The 20,719-nt window shown below is 50.2% G+C and overlaps 1 protein-coding gene across 1 annotated transcript; it reads left to right on the forward strand.

Annotated features, from left to right (window-relative positions):
• Positions 1-2,512: 2,512 nt before the first annotated feature.
• Positions 2,513-11,394, forward strand: LOC131414833 (palmitoyltransferase ZDHHC19-like). Its single transcript, XM_058556044.1, has 8 exons — positions 2,513-2,672; positions 3,016-3,137; positions 3,671-3,810; positions 4,237-4,409; positions 4,803-4,908; positions 10,303-10,388; positions 10,731-10,934; positions 11,315-11,394. Exons 1-8 carry the CDS (start codon positions 2,527-2,529, stop codon positions 11,343-11,345), a joined length of 1,008 nt encoding a protein of 335 aa, XP_058412027.1. The 5' UTR covers positions 2,513-2,526; the 3' UTR covers positions 11,346-11,394.
• Positions 11,395-20,719: the final 9,325 nt, after the last annotated feature.

The following is a 20,719-nucleotide window of genomic DNA, read 5'->3' on the forward strand; positions in this document are numbered from 1 at the left end:
AAATAAATAAAAATAAAAAAAGGAGGATTGGCAAATGTTAGCACAGGGCTGATCTTCCTCTCCAAAACAATATATATATATATTCTTAGAGGCCAGTTTGTTGACAGTCTCTGTGTTGGGCCGTGCACTTGACGTGGAATGTGCTCTTCCTGACTCTGCAAGAGGATCCAAATTAGTGAAAACTTATTCACATTGATAAGACTTTACCAATAGAAAACCGACATGAAATCATCTTTCTAATTTATCAGTTTACCCCACAATGTGGGCCCAATAAGTAAGGCAGTGCTTAGAATGTCATTGAGCACACGAAGAAAATATGGAGCACGCTCGTTCTATCTCTATGTTTTTCACATTCTTTGATGCTTGAGAGTGCCGTGTCATGGGTTCTGAGATGGCGGAGCCAGCCTGTGGTGTACCTAGCAGCCAAAAAGACACAGGGTCAATTTTGTTCTTCTGAATTTGGAGCTCAGCGTCAGAAAACAGCAACATCAGAGAGCTGTTGCTCTATATGAGTCCAGGTGCCTGAGGATAAGAAAGCGTCATAGTGTTGGCCGTGTTATTCATCAGACTAGCAGCCCTTTACATGGTATAGCAGAAGGTACCATGACAAACATTCAGCATTTTCCGTTTTTGTTAGAAGTGAGGACTCTCCTATCATTCTACTAATTTGTTTAGAATTGTCTATGGTGATAACATGTCTCAAAACAGCAAAAAAGCATGTACGTGAATAGACCCCGTTCAGATGACTCACTTAGGTTTTCGCTGAGATAATGACTGTCTACCACTGGGTGGAATAGGCAGAAAGCAAATAAGGACTTTTTACTGTATCGTGTTGACAACAGACTGTTATTCAAAGGTCATTTCTCTTGCAGGCTACAAATTCTTTCTCTCTGTTATACATATACCTTTAAAAGTTTTTAATATCTCTCTGTATGTAGGTATTTTAAATGTGCATAGAAATATAGAGTTATACAAAATTCTGACAAATGAAAATTCTAAAGCTTTAAACTTTAGTTTTTAAAATATAATTTTATCAAGCAAATTATAAGACAATATTCTTCTACATGGATTTCAACCTCTTAATTTGAACATCAGGAAGAAACATAACATTTCTATAGACAAGAAACTAAAAGTAACAATCACTGTGAGTTGATGAGGGACTTGTGCTGTCTTCTTTTTGTTCTGAGGAAGATTCACACTGAGCTGACATCCGTTGCCAATCTGCCTCTTTTTTTTTGATTGAGGAAGATTAGCCCTGGGCGAAGAACTGTGTCATTCTTCCTCTCTTTTGCATGTGGGTCGACACCACAGTCAGGCTGACAGGCGGTGTAGGTCTGTGCACGGCATCCGAACCCGCAAAACCTGGGCCGACGAAGCAGAGCACATCGAACTTAACCACTACGCCACAGGTCCATCCCCTGCTCTCTGTTTTCAATCAAATTAACTTTCTCAGAATGTTCTAGTTCAATTACTCCCATTCACTATCAGCCGAAGCTTTTAAAGCAAAGCAGGAACCTTGGAAATACATATTTGGCCCATGTCCACGAGTAATACAATCACTGTTGAAATTGAAGTGACCTCCAAAATGGCCACTACACTTCAACATGCAGGAGCTCTGAAAATGAGTGCGGTGGCTGCCTGTCGGCCAAGACTCCCCAGTCGGTCGGTGGTAGATGCTCTGAGGCTCATTGGTGGCCCCTGGGTCCCAGTTGGGGGAATCTTCCAAACACAGAGGGGTTCAGACACTCAGTGACTAAAACGAATGACAACTGTCAGCTGCACGTAAGAGAGAAACCAGTTATTTTCTCAAATAATACGCAGCTCAGGGGGAAGGAGTCAAGGCTGGGGCAGTGACTCAACAAGGTCCTCACATGTTGTCTGTGTAGCTTGTTGAGGGGCTGGCTAACGGGTCAAAGGGGCCCCCCGGGCCAGCACATCTAGGTTCAAGACAGGAAGAAGGAACAGAGCTGTGCCACCTGTGTCCTTTCTCCCTTTATCAGGAAGGCAAAAGCTGTTCTAGAAACCCTGACCACACATCCACTTGTATCTCATCGACCAGAATTGTGTCATGAAAAGCCTGGAAAGAGGAAGCCTGCGAAATTATTTTGCTGCCCCCTCCCCCAAAGTATAATTTTAGAAGAGTCCAAAGGAAAAACTGCAGACAGATGAGCAATGAGCACTGTTGGCTTCTATTGGCACTTTGCCTGAGAGGGAGATTGGAATCACCTCCTTCTCCCCATGTGTTTGTGTAATCTCATGTGGTGTGCAAGCCAAGCTCACAGGGGCAGGACCTCTCAGTCCCCAGCACGGGTGGGGGTGGGGTGGTTGCTGTGGGAAGTGACAGTCACAGGCTGCAGAGCCCCTAGTCCACATTCTCCTCATCCTCTGTGATGTCACACTGGGACTTCTTGCCTTCCACCCTGGGCTGAGGCTTCTGAGCTCACTATGGCCTCAGCGTTCGCTGGGAACATAGGGCTCTCGGAGCCAGTATCAGGGAGGGAGCCTGTGGGCACCAGAGGTCCGGCCATGCGGCTCTGGGAGGATGGCATGCCCCTCACGAAGGGGCGCCATCCCCCGCCTCAGGTCCCAATTCCCTGGCTCGTCCCGAGCCTGCTCGCTGCCTTCAGTGGAGTCCTGCTGGTCGCTGTCAGTGGACTCTTCTTTGGTTTCCCGTGAGTCTCCCACACAAGCCGGCAGGTTTCTTACAGAGTCAGAAAGGAAGACAGATCATGAGAGTCCGGACAGGGGAAGTGCAGAAGAGGCGTCAGGGAAGGGAGGATATTCTAGGCAGTGGGAACCAATGTGCAAAGGCACAGAGGCATAGAGTGCTTGGTGCCTTTGGGAGCTGTTGGTGGCTAGGAGTATTGGGTGACATTTGGTGGAGCCTCTCTGGGTCTGTCACCGCCTTGGCTATTTAGAGCAGGTTTGAGGTCTGTGAGTCCGGACCAGGTGGAGTGAGTCCCGCGCGGAGCTTTGGGACTCCAGGATCAGCGCTGAGTCCTGCTCTGGTCTCAGTTGCAGATGGCTGGCCCAGAATGGGGAGTGGGCCTTTCCTGTTGTCACAGGACCCCTCTTCGTCCTCACCTTCGGCATTCTCATGTTTCTAAACATCTCCGACCCTGGTATCTTGCACCAAGGTGAGCTCTCGGGCCCCTGGGAGAAGGAGGTAGCACCCTAAAGGGTCCTGCGTGCAGGGAAGATTCCTAAAGTGCTCCTCCCTTGTCCCCTCCTCGGGCCTCAAGACCCCGTCACCCCACATCCCCTTCACTTGGGCCCTGCTTCTGTTGCTTCATTTCCCAAGCCACCGAGATGCGGTACAACAGGATTCTGGAGGCTTTCCAGTTGCCTTGGAGGCAGGGCCAGGGCAGGCTGGGAAGAGAAGCCAGCTCTTGGCAACCACTCAGTTGTGTCTTCTTCCTTCCCACTGCACACACTCCTTACATCACTGACAGTTCCAAAGGCCTGCGTTCTCACAGAAGTCCTCTGGCTGGACGTCTACCTTCCCTTGGACTGCCAGCCTCTCTGAGTTTGGTCAGCTTCCTCAGTGCGGACTAGGATTCCCCTGCACACCTCCTTGCCTAGGCCAGTGATGCTGCGGGGCGGCCCTCACCCCGGCAGCAGCAGTGTGACGAAGGGCTCCTGCCGCTGCCCAATCCTCTTCCCATGCCAGGCTCCAACGAACAGGGCCCCAGGACGGTGCGTGTGGTTTGGGCGAAGCATATAGCCTTCCGCCTGCAGTGGTGCCCACAGTGCTGCTTCCACCGCCCGCCGCGGACCTACCACTGCCCCTGGTGCAACATCTGTGTGGAGGTGAGCGCCCCTCTCATCTGCCCCCTTCTGGCCCACACCCCCACCCGCTCTGCACCTGCCTGGGACCAGGAGGCCCACTTGCACAGGGGACCAGTAGCAGACCTCAAACCACTTCCGGGACTGCTAAGGCCAAGGGTGGCAGTAACTCCCAGCCACTCTTGGTCACTCATGCAGCTCACTGCCTCCCTGCCTGCACCTGTCCTGGGAGGCTGGCCCCTGCCGACCCAGGTGCTGACACGCCCAGGAGCATCGACATCTATGCTGAGCCTGGTCAAGCCAAGGGGAGGAAAGGCACCCCTGTCCTACCCCAGGGCTGGCTGACACTAGATGCCCAAGGGCCCCACGGCTGGCTGTAGGCCTGGCCCGGGGAGCTTGACCTGTCCTCTTCTGGTGTCCAGAACGCTGCCCCCTCTCCCTCTCGCTCAGGACTTCGACCACCACTGCAGGTGGGTGAACAATTGCATAGGTCACCGGAACTTGGGCTTGTTCATCCTGCTCCTCCTGTGCCTATGCTTGTACTTGGGCTCCATGCTTGTCACCTGCATGGTCTTCCTCCTGCGCACCACCCACCTGCCCTTCTCCATTGACAAGGTCATCGCGTATCCACCAGGCTGCAGGGTCCACTTGGCGAGCTGTGGGCAGGGCGAGGACAGCCGAAGGGCGGGGTCCCGGGGGCGGGCGAGTGGTGGGCGGGGTTAGAGAGAAACCCCTGGGGAGGACCAGTCTGGACCAGGGGAGGGTGGTAGGGTCCAGGCGATGGGTGGGGCTAGGAGGCACTGCGGTGCGTGGGCAATCTAGCGGGGTCTTGGATGGAGGACGCTGAGGGCGGCACGGAGACCAGGTCGGCAGGGTGGGGTGAGGTTTACCAGGGGTTGGTGGGTGGGGAGAGGATGGACTGGCTGGTCGTGCGCGGGTCTGTCAGGGCCGGAGTCGGGGTGAGGGTCCGGGCCCGGGAGGTCCATTGCGGGCGCAGCTCCTTAGCTCGTGGGCAGCATCGTCGTAGTGGTCCCCGCTGCCGGCTTCCTGGTGCCTCTCTTGGTGCTTCTGCTGATGAAGGCCAGGTCGGTGAGCACCGCCCAGCGCTCCTACGAGGACAAGGTACGCGGGTCTCCGGGGGCGCCACGAAAGCGGTCTCTGGGCGGTCACCTTGGGCCTTCAGGACCTCCACACTTTCCGCCCTTTCTCCCCCGCCCTGGTCCTCATGGCCTGACCTCCCTTGAAGGTGCCTCGTGAGGCCTTGAGGCCCAGATTCAGCTCAGATCTCACCTCCTCTAGGGGCTCGGGGCTCCCTCTCCCTCCCAGGTGCACTGCGTCGAGGGCCTAGTGAGTGCTAGGCTGCGCATCCGTTATTTTGAAGGCTGGGCATGGAGGTGAGGCAGGCCCCATCCTGCGCTCCTGTTGATAAGGCCCCTGAAGTCAGAGAATCTCCCGCCCTTCGCCCGTGCACATTGAGAAAGGGGCCTGCCCTGTGCTGTGCAGTGCAGCGCCGACTCAGAGGGAATGGAGAGTTCAGAGAGGACCGCGGTGTAGAGGGTTTGGGGGCAGAAGGCAGAGCGAAGGGCATTGCAGGTGAGGGGCACAGCTTGCAAAAAGGCAGGGAAGCCAGAAAGTTTGTGGAATGTTGAGGATGCTGAGGGGACAGTTGTAATTGGAGCAGAAAGTGGATGGGAAATCAAGTGGACTGCTGGGCTCGGGCCAGATGGAAAAGGCACGAAAGTCAGCTGGAGCCTTCTCTTGGTGCGGTGGAAACCTGGAAGCCAGGACAGGTTTTGTTTTTTTTTTTTAACATGGAGTAAAATTCACCCATTTTTAGTGCCCAGTTATAGGAGTTTTGACAAATGCATACAGTCCTGCAACCACCTCCATAATTAAGATTTAGAACAGTTCCATCACCCCCCACAATTCTCTGAAGCCCCTTTTGTAGTGGGTTTCTCCCCATACTTGTTGCCCCTGGCAACCACTGATTTGTCTTCTATCCCTCTTGTCTTTCCTTGTCCAGAGTCTTGTGTGGATGAAATCATAGCCTTTTGAGTCTGGAGTCTTGCACTTAGCATAATGCGTTTGAGATTCCTCCACGTTGCTGCCCGTAGGAGTTCTTTCCTCCTTTCTCTTGCTGTGTACTATTCCCTCATATGGATGTACCACAGCTTACTTATCCATTTGCCAACGGAAGGATATTTGGGTTGTTTCTGGGTTTTGGTGATCATAAAGAAAGTGGCTATAAACATTCGTGTACAGGCATGGGAAGATAAGTTTTCATTTCTTTGAGTCAATTCTTAAGAGTGGCATTGCTGGGTTAGACAGTAACTGAATGTTTAACTTGATAAGAAAGTGCCAAATTGTCTTCCAAAATGGCTGTACCCTTTTGCATTCCCACAAGCAGTGCATGGGAAATCCAGTTGCTTCTGCATCCTCATTAACATTTGGCATTGTCACCTTTTTTTGTTTTCTGATTTTCCGTTGTAGCTAGTCTAAGAAACGTGTAGTGGTATCTCATTGTGGTTTGAATTTGCATCTTCCTAGTGACTAATGCTGTTGAGCATCCTTTCATGTTCTTATTTGCCATCTGTATATCTTTGATTAAATGTCTGTTCCAATCGTTTGCCCATTCAAAAAATTATGTTGTTTTCTTAGTATTAGATTTAAAGAGTTCTTTCTATCTGCTAGATTCAGCTACGTGTTTGCAGTCTTTTCCGAGCCTTTGGCCTTATTTTCTTGCCAGTGTTTGTCCAAGATCAGAAGTGTTCAATTTGGATCAAGAGCGTTTTCAGTTTTGTCTTCAATGGCTTGTGTTTTGGTGTTGTAATTAAGAAATCTTTGCCTAAACCGCGGTCACCAAGATTTTCTCCTATGTTTTCCTCTAGAAGCTTTATAGTTTTAGGTTTTCTCTTTAGGCCTCCTATTCATTTTGGGTTAAATTTTGGATATGAAGCAGGGTATGAGTCAAGACTTATAGTTTTGCGTGTGGGTTGTTCCAAGAGCATTTGTTGAAAAGACAGTCCTTTTTCTGTTGAGTTGTCTTTGCACATTCCTCAAAAATCAATTGACTATATAGATGTGGGTGTATTTCTGAACTGTCTCTTTTTTTGCCACTACCACACTGTCTTCACTGGTAGCTTTCTATGAAGTCTTGAAATGACACAATGTGACATCTCCAACTTTGTTCTTTTTTTCAGAGTTCTTGTGGCTATCCTAGTTCCTTTGATTTTCCATATAAATTAAGAATCAGCTTGTCAATTGCTAGAACTAAGTTTGCTGAGATTTTCACTTGGATTGCATTGAACCTATAGACCGCTTTGGAAAATGGACCTTTTAACAGTATTGATGTTTTAATCCACGAAAATGGGATACCTCTCCATATTCAGGTCTTCTTTGATGTCTTTCCTTAGTGTTGTGTAGTTTTCAGCATATACAGCTTGCATACCTTGTGTTAGATGTTTTCTAAGTATTTCCTTGTTTTTTGTGCTCTTATAAATTTTTTGCAAAATTGAATTTACATTTGCTTATTATTGTTAGAAAATACAGTGGACTTTTGTATGTTTGTCTCGGATCTTGGAATTTTTCTGGATTGACTTATAAGTTCTAGTAGCCTTTTTGTTGATTCTACCTCAAAATTCATGTCATCTGTGAATAAGGACAGTTTCATTTCCCCCTTTCCAGCGTGTCTGGCTTTATTTCTTTTTCTTGTCTTCCTGCACTGTCTCGGCCCTCTGCTACAGTGGCAAGTGGAGTGGTAAAAGTGGAGATCCTTGCCGTGGGTTTCCTTCAGCAGGACAGGGACTTGAGTAAAGGCTTTTTTAGGAAGACTGTAGTGGGCCACAGTGATGAGGGAGGGGCTGGAGACACCGAGGCAGCTGAAGGGACAGAGGAGCCCTCTGTGCCCACCTCCTCCCATCCTTCCCATCACCACTCCATCGCTCCCCCCGTATTTGGTTCACAGCTCCCGTGTGACGCCTCTGCTCATCCCTTCCTCATCAGCCCCCTGTTGTCTGCATGCCTTCTCTCTCCATCCTCAGTCCATCATTTCAGCCTCTCTTGGGCAGCACTGTCCCTTCCCACATCCTATGGTTCTTCAGCCTCGGGTCGGGACCTAAGACCTGCGCCCCCTGCACTGCTCCGCATGGGGTTCTTCCAGTCCGGGGTCTCCACCCTTAAGAAGCCCGACTGGGGTCTGCACTCTGTGATTCACCAGGCAGGGCTCTTTCCCATCACCTGCAGATCCCATTTCAGGCATCCTTCACACACCTCCACTTCGTTCCCTTCCCGCCTGCATCCCCTGACCGCAGCTTCTGCTGGGGCCACTTGCTTAGTGGTTCATAGTAAGGGCTCTGGAGCCAGACCATGTAAATTCACTTGCCAGCTCCACAACATGCCAGCATGGAGATCTTAGGAGTACTGCTTGGCCACCTGGTGCCTCAGTTTCCCCATCTGTAAAAGGAGGCCGCATGGGTTAATATGTGTAAGACACATAGCACAATGGCTGGTACAAGTAAGTGTCCTAGACTTTGTTGTTGTTATTATTTCCGTTCCTCGGCATCATCATTGCCACGTCTTCATGTCTCTCTCATCTTACAAACAAAGCAAATCTCCGTTAACGTCACAGGCCTCCACTCCAACTGTCATACTCTCCCCTCGGCACAGCCGGAGTTTCTGACAGAGTTGGCTGTGCTCACTAGCATCGTTCTTCACCTTCCTCATCCCACTTCAGCCTCTGTCCTCACTGTCACGGTGATGCTGCGCTCTCCACGAGGCCACAGCCAGCAGGCAGTCCTCAGACTGATCTTTCCTGGCCGCACACAGCCCCATGTGGAACGGCACGCAGCTGCCATGACCCTGCCCCAGGCTCTCGGGGTCCCGCTCCCTCTGCTCACCTGGCTGATGCTCCTCGGCCTGCACCGTGGAGTCTTGCCCTAGGCTGCCTGCTCTTCTCGCTGATCCCCTCTCCCTGCTGCTCTGCCACCCCCAGCTGCCCTCTCCACCCTGAAAGTTACGACTGGCTTTGTTGTTCATGGTGTGTCCTCTGTCCCCAGCGCAGTGCCCGGAACATTGTTGAAGCCTCAAAATATTTATGAGCAAAGAGTGAACCTGCAGACAAAGGAATGCATGCGGCTTTGGGAGGAAGAGAAAGAAAGAGAGAGAGAGAGAGAGAGAGAGAAGCCTGATGCCATAAACCCTGGGGAAGAACCGAGAGAGCAGAGGCAGCAGGGAGTTGGGCAGGAGACGGGACAAGAAGACGCCCACTTTGCTCTGGGCCTGTGGAGAGTGAGGGCGTTGGAGACTCGCAATGGGAGCAGGAGACCCGGGTCTGGAGCCAGTGAGAGGGGACAGTGTGTGAAGCTGAGAGCTGCTGGCTTCCGTTCCCAGCTGAGAGGGGCCATGTGGGGGAGCACGGTGCTCTGCTGTATTAGTCAGTTCTTACAAATTCCTTCAACAGCTATCATTCCTTGAAGCACTGAATAATCAGCATTTTCCTATGCTCCATGTACATCTCATGAATGAAAATATATTTCTCTAAATTTGAAATTTTGAATGTAAATTTAATCAAAGTCTTTTAAGCTTTTAGTTTCCCTTAAATGCTTTAAACACCCTAAAGGACGCAGAACTCAAACTCTCACAATGGTTGCTGTTGGTTTTGGCCACAATGGGACATTCTGGAGCTGTCTTGACTTTTCCTCCCCCAGGGCTCAGCTGCCCTGCCTGGGGTCCTGGTTCATTTTGGTGGAGAATAGTGTTGAAGATCAACGTCTTTGTGACAGGGGCATGGGACACAGGAGAGCTGGTGGTGGGCAGATGTGCTCCTGGGCCCCTTTCGGTCGTGACCAGCACTTTGTAGCTAGGGGTGAGAGTCGGCCTGCGCTGGGGAGGAGGAGGGGATGAGGCTGGTGGGTAGAGGGCGGGGAGGACGAGAGCTGGGTCAAGTGTGTCCAGGAGAGGACTTGAACTTTCGTCTTGACCTTTACTGCACTAGGCGCTCAGGACTTTGAACCCCGATTTCCGGGGCCATGTGAGTTTGGGTAGGAAATATGATTGGGCCCGAAAGCACTGCCCTTCCAGATAGTGAAATTCAGTGAAGGCACAAGTTTGGAAGTAATGAGTGGTGGGAAAGCAGAGAAGTAGGGGGAGCGGGGTGTGGAGCCGTCTTTGGAGCAGCTTAATAGAACAAGGCAGATCTGAAAGCATATTTGGAAGGAGGCAGCAGGAGGATGTGTGTGGCCAAAGGAGACAGAGAGGGGGAGGATGCTGCCAAAGGGGGTACCAGGTGGTGGAGGGATCCCTGAGGCGGCAGGAGTTGGGGGTGCGGGGCCAGGGGTCGCGTGGAGAGAGCTCCTCGGAAGTGGGTTGGGGGAGGCCTTGGCTGACCCTTGCGGCTTCCCCGCCCTTGGAGTCTTGCTGCAGCCCTGGGCTGAGCTGACCGGCTCAGGGAGGGCAGTGGGGGCGGCCTGCCCAGTCCTGCTGGATCTGAGCTCCTCTTCCCACCCTCGCCCCCTCCAGTACCAATACCTACATGGACACAACCCTTTCGACCTTGGCTGTGGCAAAAACTGGTATTGGACACTTTGTGCAGCGCTGGGACCCAAGTGAGTTGGCAAACCAGAGGCCTGAGTGGTGGCCCTGGGGCTGGTGGGGTGGGGTGAAGCTGGGTCATCTCGCCTGGCCCCTTAGCAGAGCTCCCAGGTCCTTCCGCTCATTCTTCCTATTGTTTTGGGATTTTCCCCAGGGCCTTGTGGGAGCATTTGGAGCCCCCACTTCCTTGCCTCTGTGGGTTCTTGCCCCAAGAAATGGTGTAGAGGGCATTGCAGCCTGGATGAGACAGGCCCCAGCTCCCCGTGGTGCCGAGCGCTGGGCCTTGTCCTCCCTAAGATGAGGGGCACCAGGCAAGGAGGGTCACGACCACCTCCATCTGGCTTGTTGCTCCCCAGGTACATGGCCGAAGCTGTCAGGCTGCAGAGAGTGGTGGGGCCTGACTGGGTGCCCACGCGGAACCTGCACTTCCCGACGTGCCCCTCCATGCCCATTCCCGAAGCCCTCCCTGGGCTGGGGTCTGGCCGCCAGGTCCAACCTCTGGATCTGTACCAAGCAGGGCAGGATCCCCCAGGGAGTGGTGAGGCTGCAGCCCTCCAGGAGGTAAGGGGCGTGTGTGTGGGTGTGTGTGTGTTTGTGCCCACACATGCGCATGCGCCCGTCGTGTTGGGAAAGGGCATCTGAAGATTGTACAGGTTTAGGGAAAGCCCCCCTCCATGTTTCGCTGGTGCTGAAGCTGGAACACTCCGAGCTCGAGGGCGGCGGATCATAGGCCAGCGGAGCGTTGAAAGTAGAGTCACAGGCCTGCAGACTACACCAGGGGTCCCTGGAGAAACAAAGGGAAGAGACCACACCACTCACTTGTTCGTTGCCCTTGGGCCGGTCCCTTACCCTTTCTGGGCCTCAGTTTCCTTAGCCATGAATGAGGATTGAGACTAGGCCAGTGGGCAATAATTTTGGGGGGCGGATTCATTTATTTACGGGCAACTTTTAACCTGAAGCTCAATGTTTGAAACAGGTGGCAGTGGAGCTTTAGGACTGCTGCGGGGAAGGTAATTCACAAGCCCCGCCCACAGGGCCCCTGCAGTGACATTCTGTGGGTCCTGCCCACTCCCTTGGCTCTGCCTAGGGGGGTGGCACCTTGGACAGTTTCTTGCTCCCGAGCTGGTGGGTCATGCGGTGTGGGGCCGGCACCTTTGGAGAGCTGACCTCCTCCACTCTGTGTTTAGATGCACGCCGGCCGGCCCAGTGTGGCCCCTGCTGCTCAGGCCCGAGAGGCGGCTCGATCTGCCTCTCACCCATTTGCACCCGGAGATGCCAGGAGACCCGGCACCTGAGCCTCACCTCCTGAGCCCCGCGTGGAGGCTCTCTGAGCCCTATCCTTGCCCAGTCCCCTGGCGAGAGTGCCGAGACCCCTGAAAGCCCATTAAACACCCTTTGCCTGCCTCCTACAGCTGCCCTGCTGCACTGTGTGTTGGGATCAAGGGAGTGGGGCGGTGAGGGGGCCTCTGGGGGCTGAGACAAAGACCCGGGGTGGGGGCAGCCAGGGTTCAATATTGGCTGGCTCTGTGATCTTGTGCAAGACACTGAACATTTCTCTCACCCTTCTAACGGGGAAACCATAACAACCAAAGCGAGGACTGGAGATGATGGAAGAGAAAACCCAGCAGTGCCTGGATGTCGGCCTAGCCAAGTCCTGGCCTCTGCCCTGCGGCCACCCTGTCTGACTGCAGGGGGCGCGCGCTGCTTGGGAATTCGCCCAGCCTGGCCAGCTCCAGCCTGGCAGCACAGGAGGCTCCTGTGTGGGTTGTGGCTGGCCCTCAGGCTAGGAGTGTGCCCTCCTGCGGCCTCAAGACAGGGAAGTGGAGGAGTGGGGTGTGCCCCATCACAGTCCACCCTGCATCATTCCTCCAAGTGGGTCTCACCTTGGTCACTCCCTCCTGTTGGGGAGTCAGATGCCGGTTCTAGTCCTGGGTCGGGCGGTGGGGGGCGTGTCCTAGACTCTGGGAGCCAGCAGACCTCTGGGTAGGGGCAGAGAGGAGGAGGGAACCATGTCAAATGGTGAATCCTCCAGTGGGCAGTGAGTGAGGCTGAGAGTGGGAAATAATGGTCCATTACTGGCAGGTCCTATGAGGATGAAATCAGGTGGTTCATGCAAACACCAGGTACACAGTAGGCACACAGTGTCTGCAGCCGGTATGATTCTGGTTATTTTCTCCTTCACACTGCTAACAGACCACCCTGTGTTCCTCCAAGGACCACCTTCTCATATTCCTGGGCCCCAGGCTCCGACTCCAAAACTCGGGGTTGGGGTGGGCTGCAATCTGAATCTGAATATTTGTAAAGTGCCCGGTGTGATGCTGCCACCCTGAAGTTTCCGAACTGCTGCCTTAGGAGGTGAGGATGGGCACCACCACACTGATTCCTGTCCCCCTGGTGTCCAGGGGAAACCAGGATATGGTGAGGGCGAGAGGGCAGGATGTGGCTGAAGGGCCAGATGAACAGCCCCGGGCCCGTGGACATTGTGTGCCTGTGTGTGCACGCCCGAGCTTGTGTGTTGGGGCAGGAGCTCATCGTTGGGGAGTGTCAGCCCAGACTGGGGAGGTAGGTGACCTCCGATGCAGGCCATGGCTCCGGTTCTCTACACGAAGAGTCCCAGTGGAGGCTGCCCTTCCCTCTTCCTCCCACCCTGACTGTGGTGGTCTCAGGCCCCGCTGTGTCCAGGCCCAGCCTCACCCAGGGCTTGGCTCTGGCTCCCTGGGCTCCTGGCCAGCCTCGCTCAACCCTAGGTACTGCAGCTCTTTTGTGTTCCCTTTTCCGTGGTGCCAGGTCTCCCCAGTCCCAAGCTCCATTGGGGTGCAAGCTTGTTCTCAGCTCTCATCCTGCTCCACTCAGGGGTAACCGTGGGTTTCTGGGGAGGGCTGCAGGATATTCACTGACAGGCAGAAAGGCAGCCCAGTTGGGGCCTTGCTTTCACTGGCTTCAGTGGCCACCCTTACAATTCTTGGGGCCTGCATTTACGAGTCAAGCTGAAGAAACCTCATCTGTCTGCGAAGCCCGCAGTCCATGGTCGCATGGTCAGGGCAGGGGGGCATGAGGCCTTTTAAGCCCCGGAGCCCAGGTGTGCATGTGGCACACAAATCTGTGTGGGTCTCCCGTCTGTGTGTGTTCAGAGGGGACAGCTCAGCCCAGGCTGCCCAACACTGAGGAGAGGCTCTCAGGCCCACTCCTAAATGGGAGTGCTGGGGTGGTGTGGGCCTGGGCCTCATCGGAGGAGCATCCAGAAACGTGGGCCAAGGCCTGGAGGGGCATATGCATGGAATGGGGTGAGTGTAGGAGTGGCGCCTGCTGGAGCCCCAGCTCTGCAGGAGGCTGGGAAGGCCAGGCCCCAGAGTCTGGGGAGGCCTAGTCCCACCCTGCCCTGCTGCCCGTCCCCTGCCTCCCTGCCAGGATAAGAGCTGGGCGGCTGGTCATCAGGGTGGCACCTCTTGGGTCCCTGCCTCCGGCTATACTGGCCACTCACCCAGTCCCAGGCTGAGCCTGGTCATTGCTAATTAAATGAAAATTCATTTTTAAAGTAATGTTAAGTCATGGTCATTTTTGTCTGCCATTTATCTCCTCGCTCACAGCTTTCAAGCCCTTTCTTTTTTTATCATTCAGGTATGAGGGTCTTCTTGAGCATTTCTTTTAGGAGTGGGTGTCTTGTGGTGAGGAACTCCCTCAGCTTTTGTTTATCTGGGAAAGATTTTATTTCTCCATCATATCTGAGGGATATTTTCGCTTGGTAGATTATTGTTGGCTGAAAGTTTTTACCTTTCAGATTTCTGAATGTATCGTTCTGCTCTTTCCTAGCCTGTAAGCCTTCTGCTGAGAAATCTGCTCAAAGCCTGCTAAGGGTTCTTTTGCAGATTCTTTTCTTCTGCCTTCCTGCCCTTCACATTATTTCTTTGTCATTGACTTTTGCCAGTTTTCCTAATATATGCCTTGGAGAAGGTCTTTTTAGACTGGTGTCATTAGAAATTTTATTAGTTTCTTTTACTTGTAATTCCAGTTCCTTCCCCAGGTTTGGGAAATTCTCAGCTATTATTTCTTTGAACAAGCTCTGTGTTCCTTTCTCCCTCTCTTCTCCCTCTGGAATATCTATAATCCTTAGGTTGCAGTTCCTAATTGAGTCGGATATTTCTCAGAGAATGTCTTCATTTCTTTTTACTCTTAGTTCTCTCTCCTCCCACATCTGAAGCATTTCTATATTTCTGTCCTCTGAATTGCTTATTCTGTCCTCCATTATTTCAGCTCTGTTATTTAAGGACTCCAGACTTTTCTCTATCTCAGTCATTGTGTTTTTCCTCTCTGACATTTCTCATTGATGTTTCTTGATAGTTTCGATCTCTTCTGTCAAGAATTCCCTTTGGTCGTTAATTTTATTCGTGATTTCCTTGAACAATTTTTCTGAGTTTTCTTGTAACTTCTTTAGTTTTCTCATAATAACTATTGAGAATTCTCTGTCATTTAGATTGTAAATAGCGGTGCCCTCAGGATTGATTTCTGGGTGTTTGTCATTTTACTTCTGGTCTCGTGTCTTAGTATACACTTCCATACTATTTGTTGTTGTGGATTTGATCCATCCCAGAGTGGTAGTATCAGGTTACAAATTCCACCTTCTGCCTCTGGGTGGTGGCAGGACCTGTGTATTCCAAGCCTGCCCATTCCCTGGCAGCTGTGTCTGTCCTTTGGAAGTTATGCTGACGGAGCCTATCTGCATTTGACTGCTGGACGCCGCTGATTTACACATATGTGTGCCGGCACCTTGGCGGGGGTCTCTTGCTCTGGCTGACCAACAGTACTTGCGTGCCAGGTGGGGGAGGGGCGCTTTCATTCCTGTGCACGTGCCCGCAGGTGCTCCAGCTCTGTCCTCGCTCTCTGCCCTCCTGGGATGTTCGGCTTGGTGAATACGGCCCAGTGATTGCCTAGCCTCCTCAGAGTGGAGCTGTCCCACAGGCTGGGAGGCAACTCAGAGAGCGAAGGCATTCCCACGAATGACTGCCCCCTCCCCCTTCTCCTCTCAGAGCTGCAAGCGGGCCTGCGCCCTAAGTGTCTGCCAGTGGGGGAGGTAGAGGAGATTCCCCTTACCTCTTTCCACTGCCTCCCGGGCAGTTCTGCACCTCCACGTTCAGAGATATGGCTGCATGGGTCTCTCAGACATCTATTGTGTTGTTTGAATGTCTCTGTTGATTTATGAGTGTCCTTTCCATTGTATCTCAGCAGGGAGAGTCTAAGGGAAGAGCTCACTCCGCCAGGATGCTGACGTCACTCCCTTTGTCATCGACTTTTGCCAGTTTTACTGTTATGTGCCTCGAAGAAGCTCATTTATCGTTGATGTAATTAGGAGTTCCATTGGCTTCATGTATTTGTCAGTCCAGTTCCTTCCCGCGTCCTGGGAAATTCTCAGCTATTATTACTTTGAAGAAACGCTCGGCTCCTTTCTCCCTCTCTTCTCCCTGTGGAATACCTATGGTCCTTAGGATGCTTTTTCTAGTTGAGTCGGATTTTTCTTGAATACTTCCTTCATTTTTTTTTAAATCTTAGTTCTCTCTCCTCCTCCACCTGAAGGATTTCTATTTGTCTTTCCTCTAAATCACTAGTTCTTTCCTGCAAACATCAGCTCTTTTTTTTTTTCTTGAGGAAGATTGGCCCCTGAGCTAACATCCATTGCCAATCTTCATTTTTCACTCAGGAAGATTAGCCCTGAGCTATCAACTGTGCCCATCTCCCTCTATTTTGTTTGTGGGATGCTGCCACAGCATGGCTGGATGAGCAGTCATAGGTCCATGCCCAGGATCCGAACCTGCAAACCCCAGGCCGCCGAAGTGGAGTGCACCAACTTTACCACTACGCCTTTGGGCCGGCCCCCGTCAGCTCTATTTTTTAAGAATTCTAGATTATTTCTTATTTGACTTATTGTGTTCTTCATATCCAGAATTTCTGCTTGGATTTTTGTTTATAGTTTCCATCTCTCAGGTGAAGTATTAACTCTTCTCATTAATTTTATTCCTGCTTTATTCCTGTGCTCATTGAACTTTCTGAGTCTTCTTGTAACTCATGGAGTTTCTTTATGACACCTATGTTGAATCCTCTGCCATTGAGATTGTAAATTTCTGTGACTTCAGGGTCAGTTTCTGGAGAAGTGTCATGTTCCTTCTGCTCTGAATTGTTGCTCTAGTTTCTCGCGGTGTTTGATGAAGTAATGTTTTGCCAGCGCATTTGTGGTTGTATCCGTTGGCAGATTCCACCTGCTACCACTGGGGCTGAAGCAGGAACTGTGTTTCTGGTACTACCACATCAGCTGAAAGTTGTGGAAGTGCTATGGGCATTTATGCTGGCTGGGAAAGCATTGGGCCAGGTGCGTAGGTCTGCCAACCGCTCTTCTCATCTTCACTCCGGTTGCTGCTTCTTGGGCGGAGCTTCCAAGGGGGGTCTGAGCCTGGGCCACCCCTTGGGACTGAAGCGGCCTTGTGGGCTCTTCAGCCGGCCACGAAAGTGATCACGCACGGGCTGAGTATCAATTTTTCAATATATGTCATCGTTCCTATCCAGTTATCATGGACACTACTACTAAGTGGAGGTATCTACAAATTATAGTTTAAATGTTTGGTGGAATGTTCATAGGGCCACTGGAATTTTCCCAAGCATAAATATGTGACCCAGAACTCCTCTAAATTCCAGTTATTAGGGGATCATTTTACAGTTTTCCTGAGAATTAATTACCTTGTAAAATATACTCACAGTTTTCCATATTCAGACTCACAGTTACTGTATGTAGGACCTCGTATATGTGCCCGGATCCTGATAGGCTGGGCCCAGGTGAAGAAATATTTTTCCTCTTTAAAACTGGATTGTTCTTTTCCTTTTCATGTATAGTGGATGACTATGTCAATCCAGCAAAGATTTAAATTCAAAACCAATAATCAATTAAGGTTGGCCGTTGTTATAGTCGTGGTCATAGCCTGCAAAAATGAGGGTTTGGAGATGGAACAGAAAGCATAAAAGGGGACCTTATTGTATGCCCATCAGAAAATAAAACAGTAAAACTGATCAACAGAATTCTGAGAGAAACAGCCACAAATTCTGCAACAAATAGCAAGCAGCAGATTTCTCTCATCAGTGTTACTCAGTCTCGTGTTGTGAATTCTGTCGGTATTGGCTCAAAAGTCTGTGTTCCTGAAGTCATCTGTTCCCAGACCCTGTAGTCCTAGAGTCCTGAGTGTCGGGTCCTCCCGGTATCTGCTATGGTGGGTGTGTCAGCTTCTTCTAGGAAGGCTGTAATCATGCATCTGTTCCCTATATCCCTTTCTCAGGCTGTGTTTTTTGGGTGCTTCTTCCAGAAGACCCAATCTCTGGTTGTAGCTTCTAGCAGGGACCTTCAGGCAAGAATGAAGGGAGCAGAGAAACCACGTGTTGATGACAAGGCAGGTTAACTTCTTCCAGTAACTAACAATATCAGAATGGAGGAGAGTGGAATCTCTATGGGAGTGAGGTACATAGGCACGTGGGTCCCTGTAATTGTTCCATGAAGACTCAACTGATAATTAATCCAATGAGAAAATGGATTAATGGACAATGAAAACAGTGACGAATCTGTTATGTACAGTTTGTGCCACAATTGCTGCCAATTGACATAAGTGTTTTAAACCAAGGAATAAAGTATTCTTAGAAGCTAATTTGTTGACATTCTCTGTGTCAGGCGAGGCACTTGAATTCTAATGTGCTTTTCCCCACTCTGCAAGAGTATGTAAATTACTGAAAAACTTAATCATATTTGTTACCGATCCCAAACACAGGTTCATTTACCCAGCGCACAGGAGGGCCAAAAAAGTAAAGGAACTGAAACAGCAGGCTTGTGGCAAGGAAAGAGCCTTACTATCGAAGGGCAGCCAGATGAGTAGACGGGAGTTAGAACTCAGATCCACCTGGTCGAATGAAAAAAGGTTGAGGTTTGTATCTGAGGTTTTCGGTAGGGGAGGGAGAGCATGTGCCGTGGTTTTATGTAGGGGAACAAGAGCATGTTCCGGGTTTGAGGTAGGGCAGCAGGAGCATGTGGCTGTGCTGCTTGGCACCTTCCAGCAGCCTGTGTTTGGCCTTGAAGACTGAATTTCCTTTCTCTTGACTTTCTGGACTTTTCTGGTTAGTTTTCGGCATCAGCCTGCATTTGGCCTTGTGAGGCTGAATCCTGATGTCTGGGCCTTGACTTTCTGGGAAAGACAGCTCACTCATATAGTGAGGAGAGACAGGAAGACCTGGTTAGTTTTAGACAACAGCTGATTATGCTGAATATGCACAGGTGCAGTTAGCAAAGCTTATGTCAAAACTTTTGGCTCTAGGGCAGATTTTTGAACTTTTTCATGCTCGGTTTCAGTTCCCACCTCTTATGATCAGGCTTCAGTCTTCGGGAACGGGGGTGAAGGCCTCTCTAGCTACCTTCTGCTGTGAAAGGGCAAAGATCAGGATGGGAGGAATGAAACTGTTTTACCGTCACTTTAAAATAGTTTTGAGTACCGGGTGGGGAGAGAGAGCTACGCTTTGCATCACTAATATTTTAGTACTCTGATCAACGGCTTTGGAACAACACTTAAGTTCATCACTTATAATTACATGGATAACCACACAGATAGCAAAATAGACAGCCCAAATTTTAGTATCCCCTCCATAATGGACCTCAGTCCTTGAGGAATCCCGGAGAAGGTGACTGTAAACCAATCAAGGTTACTGCCTGGAAGCTCAGGTGAAATCTGATGTAGCCAAGTAGCGTGCTGTCTAATCGTCCAACAAGTAATGTAAGAACCTGGGAGTCATGTATTACTCATCTATAGGAGGCTGTCTTGTGCACAGCAACTTGCAGTCTGTCACGAGTCCATTTGAGCATTCGGAGAAGTCAGTGTGTAGAGGATGAAGCCAGCCAAAGTTTGGGAGATCCCAGTTGTGATGTACTTCTGTGGCATGATTCTTGTTCCCTGTGGCGTTTTCAGTATGGTCCCCTGCAATCCAAGAATTCAATAGGACCCAGTCTCCATGACAACGATGCTGCAGAGAAACCTCTGACGGTGTCTAGTTCCTTGGTTTGAGTTCCCTTCAGGGCTTTTGGATCATGTCCGGAACATAGAAAGGGTCTCCCAAAGTTAGGCCTATGTTGTGTCATCAAGTAACCAGGTATTTAATAGGAAGCATTTTTAGAAAAGAAAAGCAAAGTTAATGGGTTTGGAGCAAATGATAAACCAATTTCTGAGCCCAGGGTATGGTTATTCAAGAAGATCTCTGGATGTCAGCATTGAAGAATCCCCTGCAGTTTAAAATGTCTCCGATGATGTCATCAGGTGTTCAGGTAAACCTTTTGAGTGGCTTACACAGAAACAGGCGTGAAGATCGTCCCAACATGGGTTGTCGTGGTGCACTCTCTTAGGTTTATATCAAGTTCTCCAGCTTCAGGTTCCCGGGCTTCAGGAAAAAACGTGATTTTAGTTCTCAATGATTGGAAATGAAAAGGAAAGAAAAAGTTGAAAACGTCAATTTGGAGATCTGTACCAGATATTTGAGCAAACTAGCAGAATTCAGGATCCAGTCCAATTTACAAATAAAAAACAAAAACCTTGAAGTTTTTAATGAACAGAACCAAAATCCAACATCCACAAATGTGTATTACAGTTTCTATTGAAACATAAGTTTGCTCGCTAAATTTACCTTCATTTGTACCAATGACAGTGAAATTAAGAGTCATTGGTTTGCAAACTAACTCTAGTTTTAATAAACTTTGCCCAATGATTTACATAAGTACAGCAAGAGTAGCAATTGATCATATAGGTTCTTTTAAATCTGCTTTGCTGGAACTTTTTATAAGGAATCTCAGCTTGAACTTGAAAGGCACCTCCACGCCAGGAAAAGTCAAGCCAAGGACTTGTCATCAGACTTGACCTGGGATACCTACAGATTTGTGTGAATTCCTCTTTTCTCTTGAGGGTCCCCCAAATATCCTAAAGTTCTTGCACCTGCCAGGGAAGTGCCCTGCTTTACTGGCCTGGTGAGGTTTCTGGGAACCTTGTAAGCAAGGTGCCAGGGCAATATTTTTAAGTGGCTTTATTCCGGAAAGTCCAGTGTTTGCTTCTCAAATTTGTACGGTCATATCCAAGTTTGTGTATGTTTCTGTCAAATATGACATTCCAGTCAAAGCCTTGGCAATAAAACCCGTTTCTAATTCTGCCCTGCTATAAGGGAAACAGATTCTTATTGAACTTATACAAATAACTATATTGCCATGAAAATAAGAATACTTACTCTTGAAGAGTTTTTAAATGCTGGAGGCATAAGATAAGGGAGAAAAAGAGAAATGCTTCCCTTT

The sequence above is a fragment of the Diceros bicornis genome, chromosome 15, assembly GCF_020826845.1.
Source record: "Diceros bicornis minor isolate mBicDic1 chromosome 15, mDicBic1.mat.cur, whole genome shotgun sequence".
NCBI classification, from domain to species: domain Eukaryota; kingdom Metazoa; phylum Chordata; class Mammalia; order Perissodactyla; family Rhinocerotidae; genus Diceros; species Diceros bicornis.

What these genes read in the sequence shown, in the direction of transcription:
- LOC131414833 (XM_058556044.1), top strand. Translation starts at nt 2,527, where the DNA reads ATGCGGCTCTGGGAGGATGGCATGCCCCTCACGAAGGGGCGCCATCCC. An exon ending in AGCGCTCCTACGAGGACAAG is followed by an intron (nt 4,909 to 10,302) that starts GTACGCGGGTCT and finishes CGCCCCCTCCAG; the next exon opens with TACCAATACCTACATGGACA. An exon ending in GAGGCTGCAGCCCTCCAGGA is followed by an intron (nt 10,935 to 11,314) that starts GGTAAGGGGCGT and finishes CATTTATTTACG; the next exon opens with GGCAACTTTTAACCTGAAGC.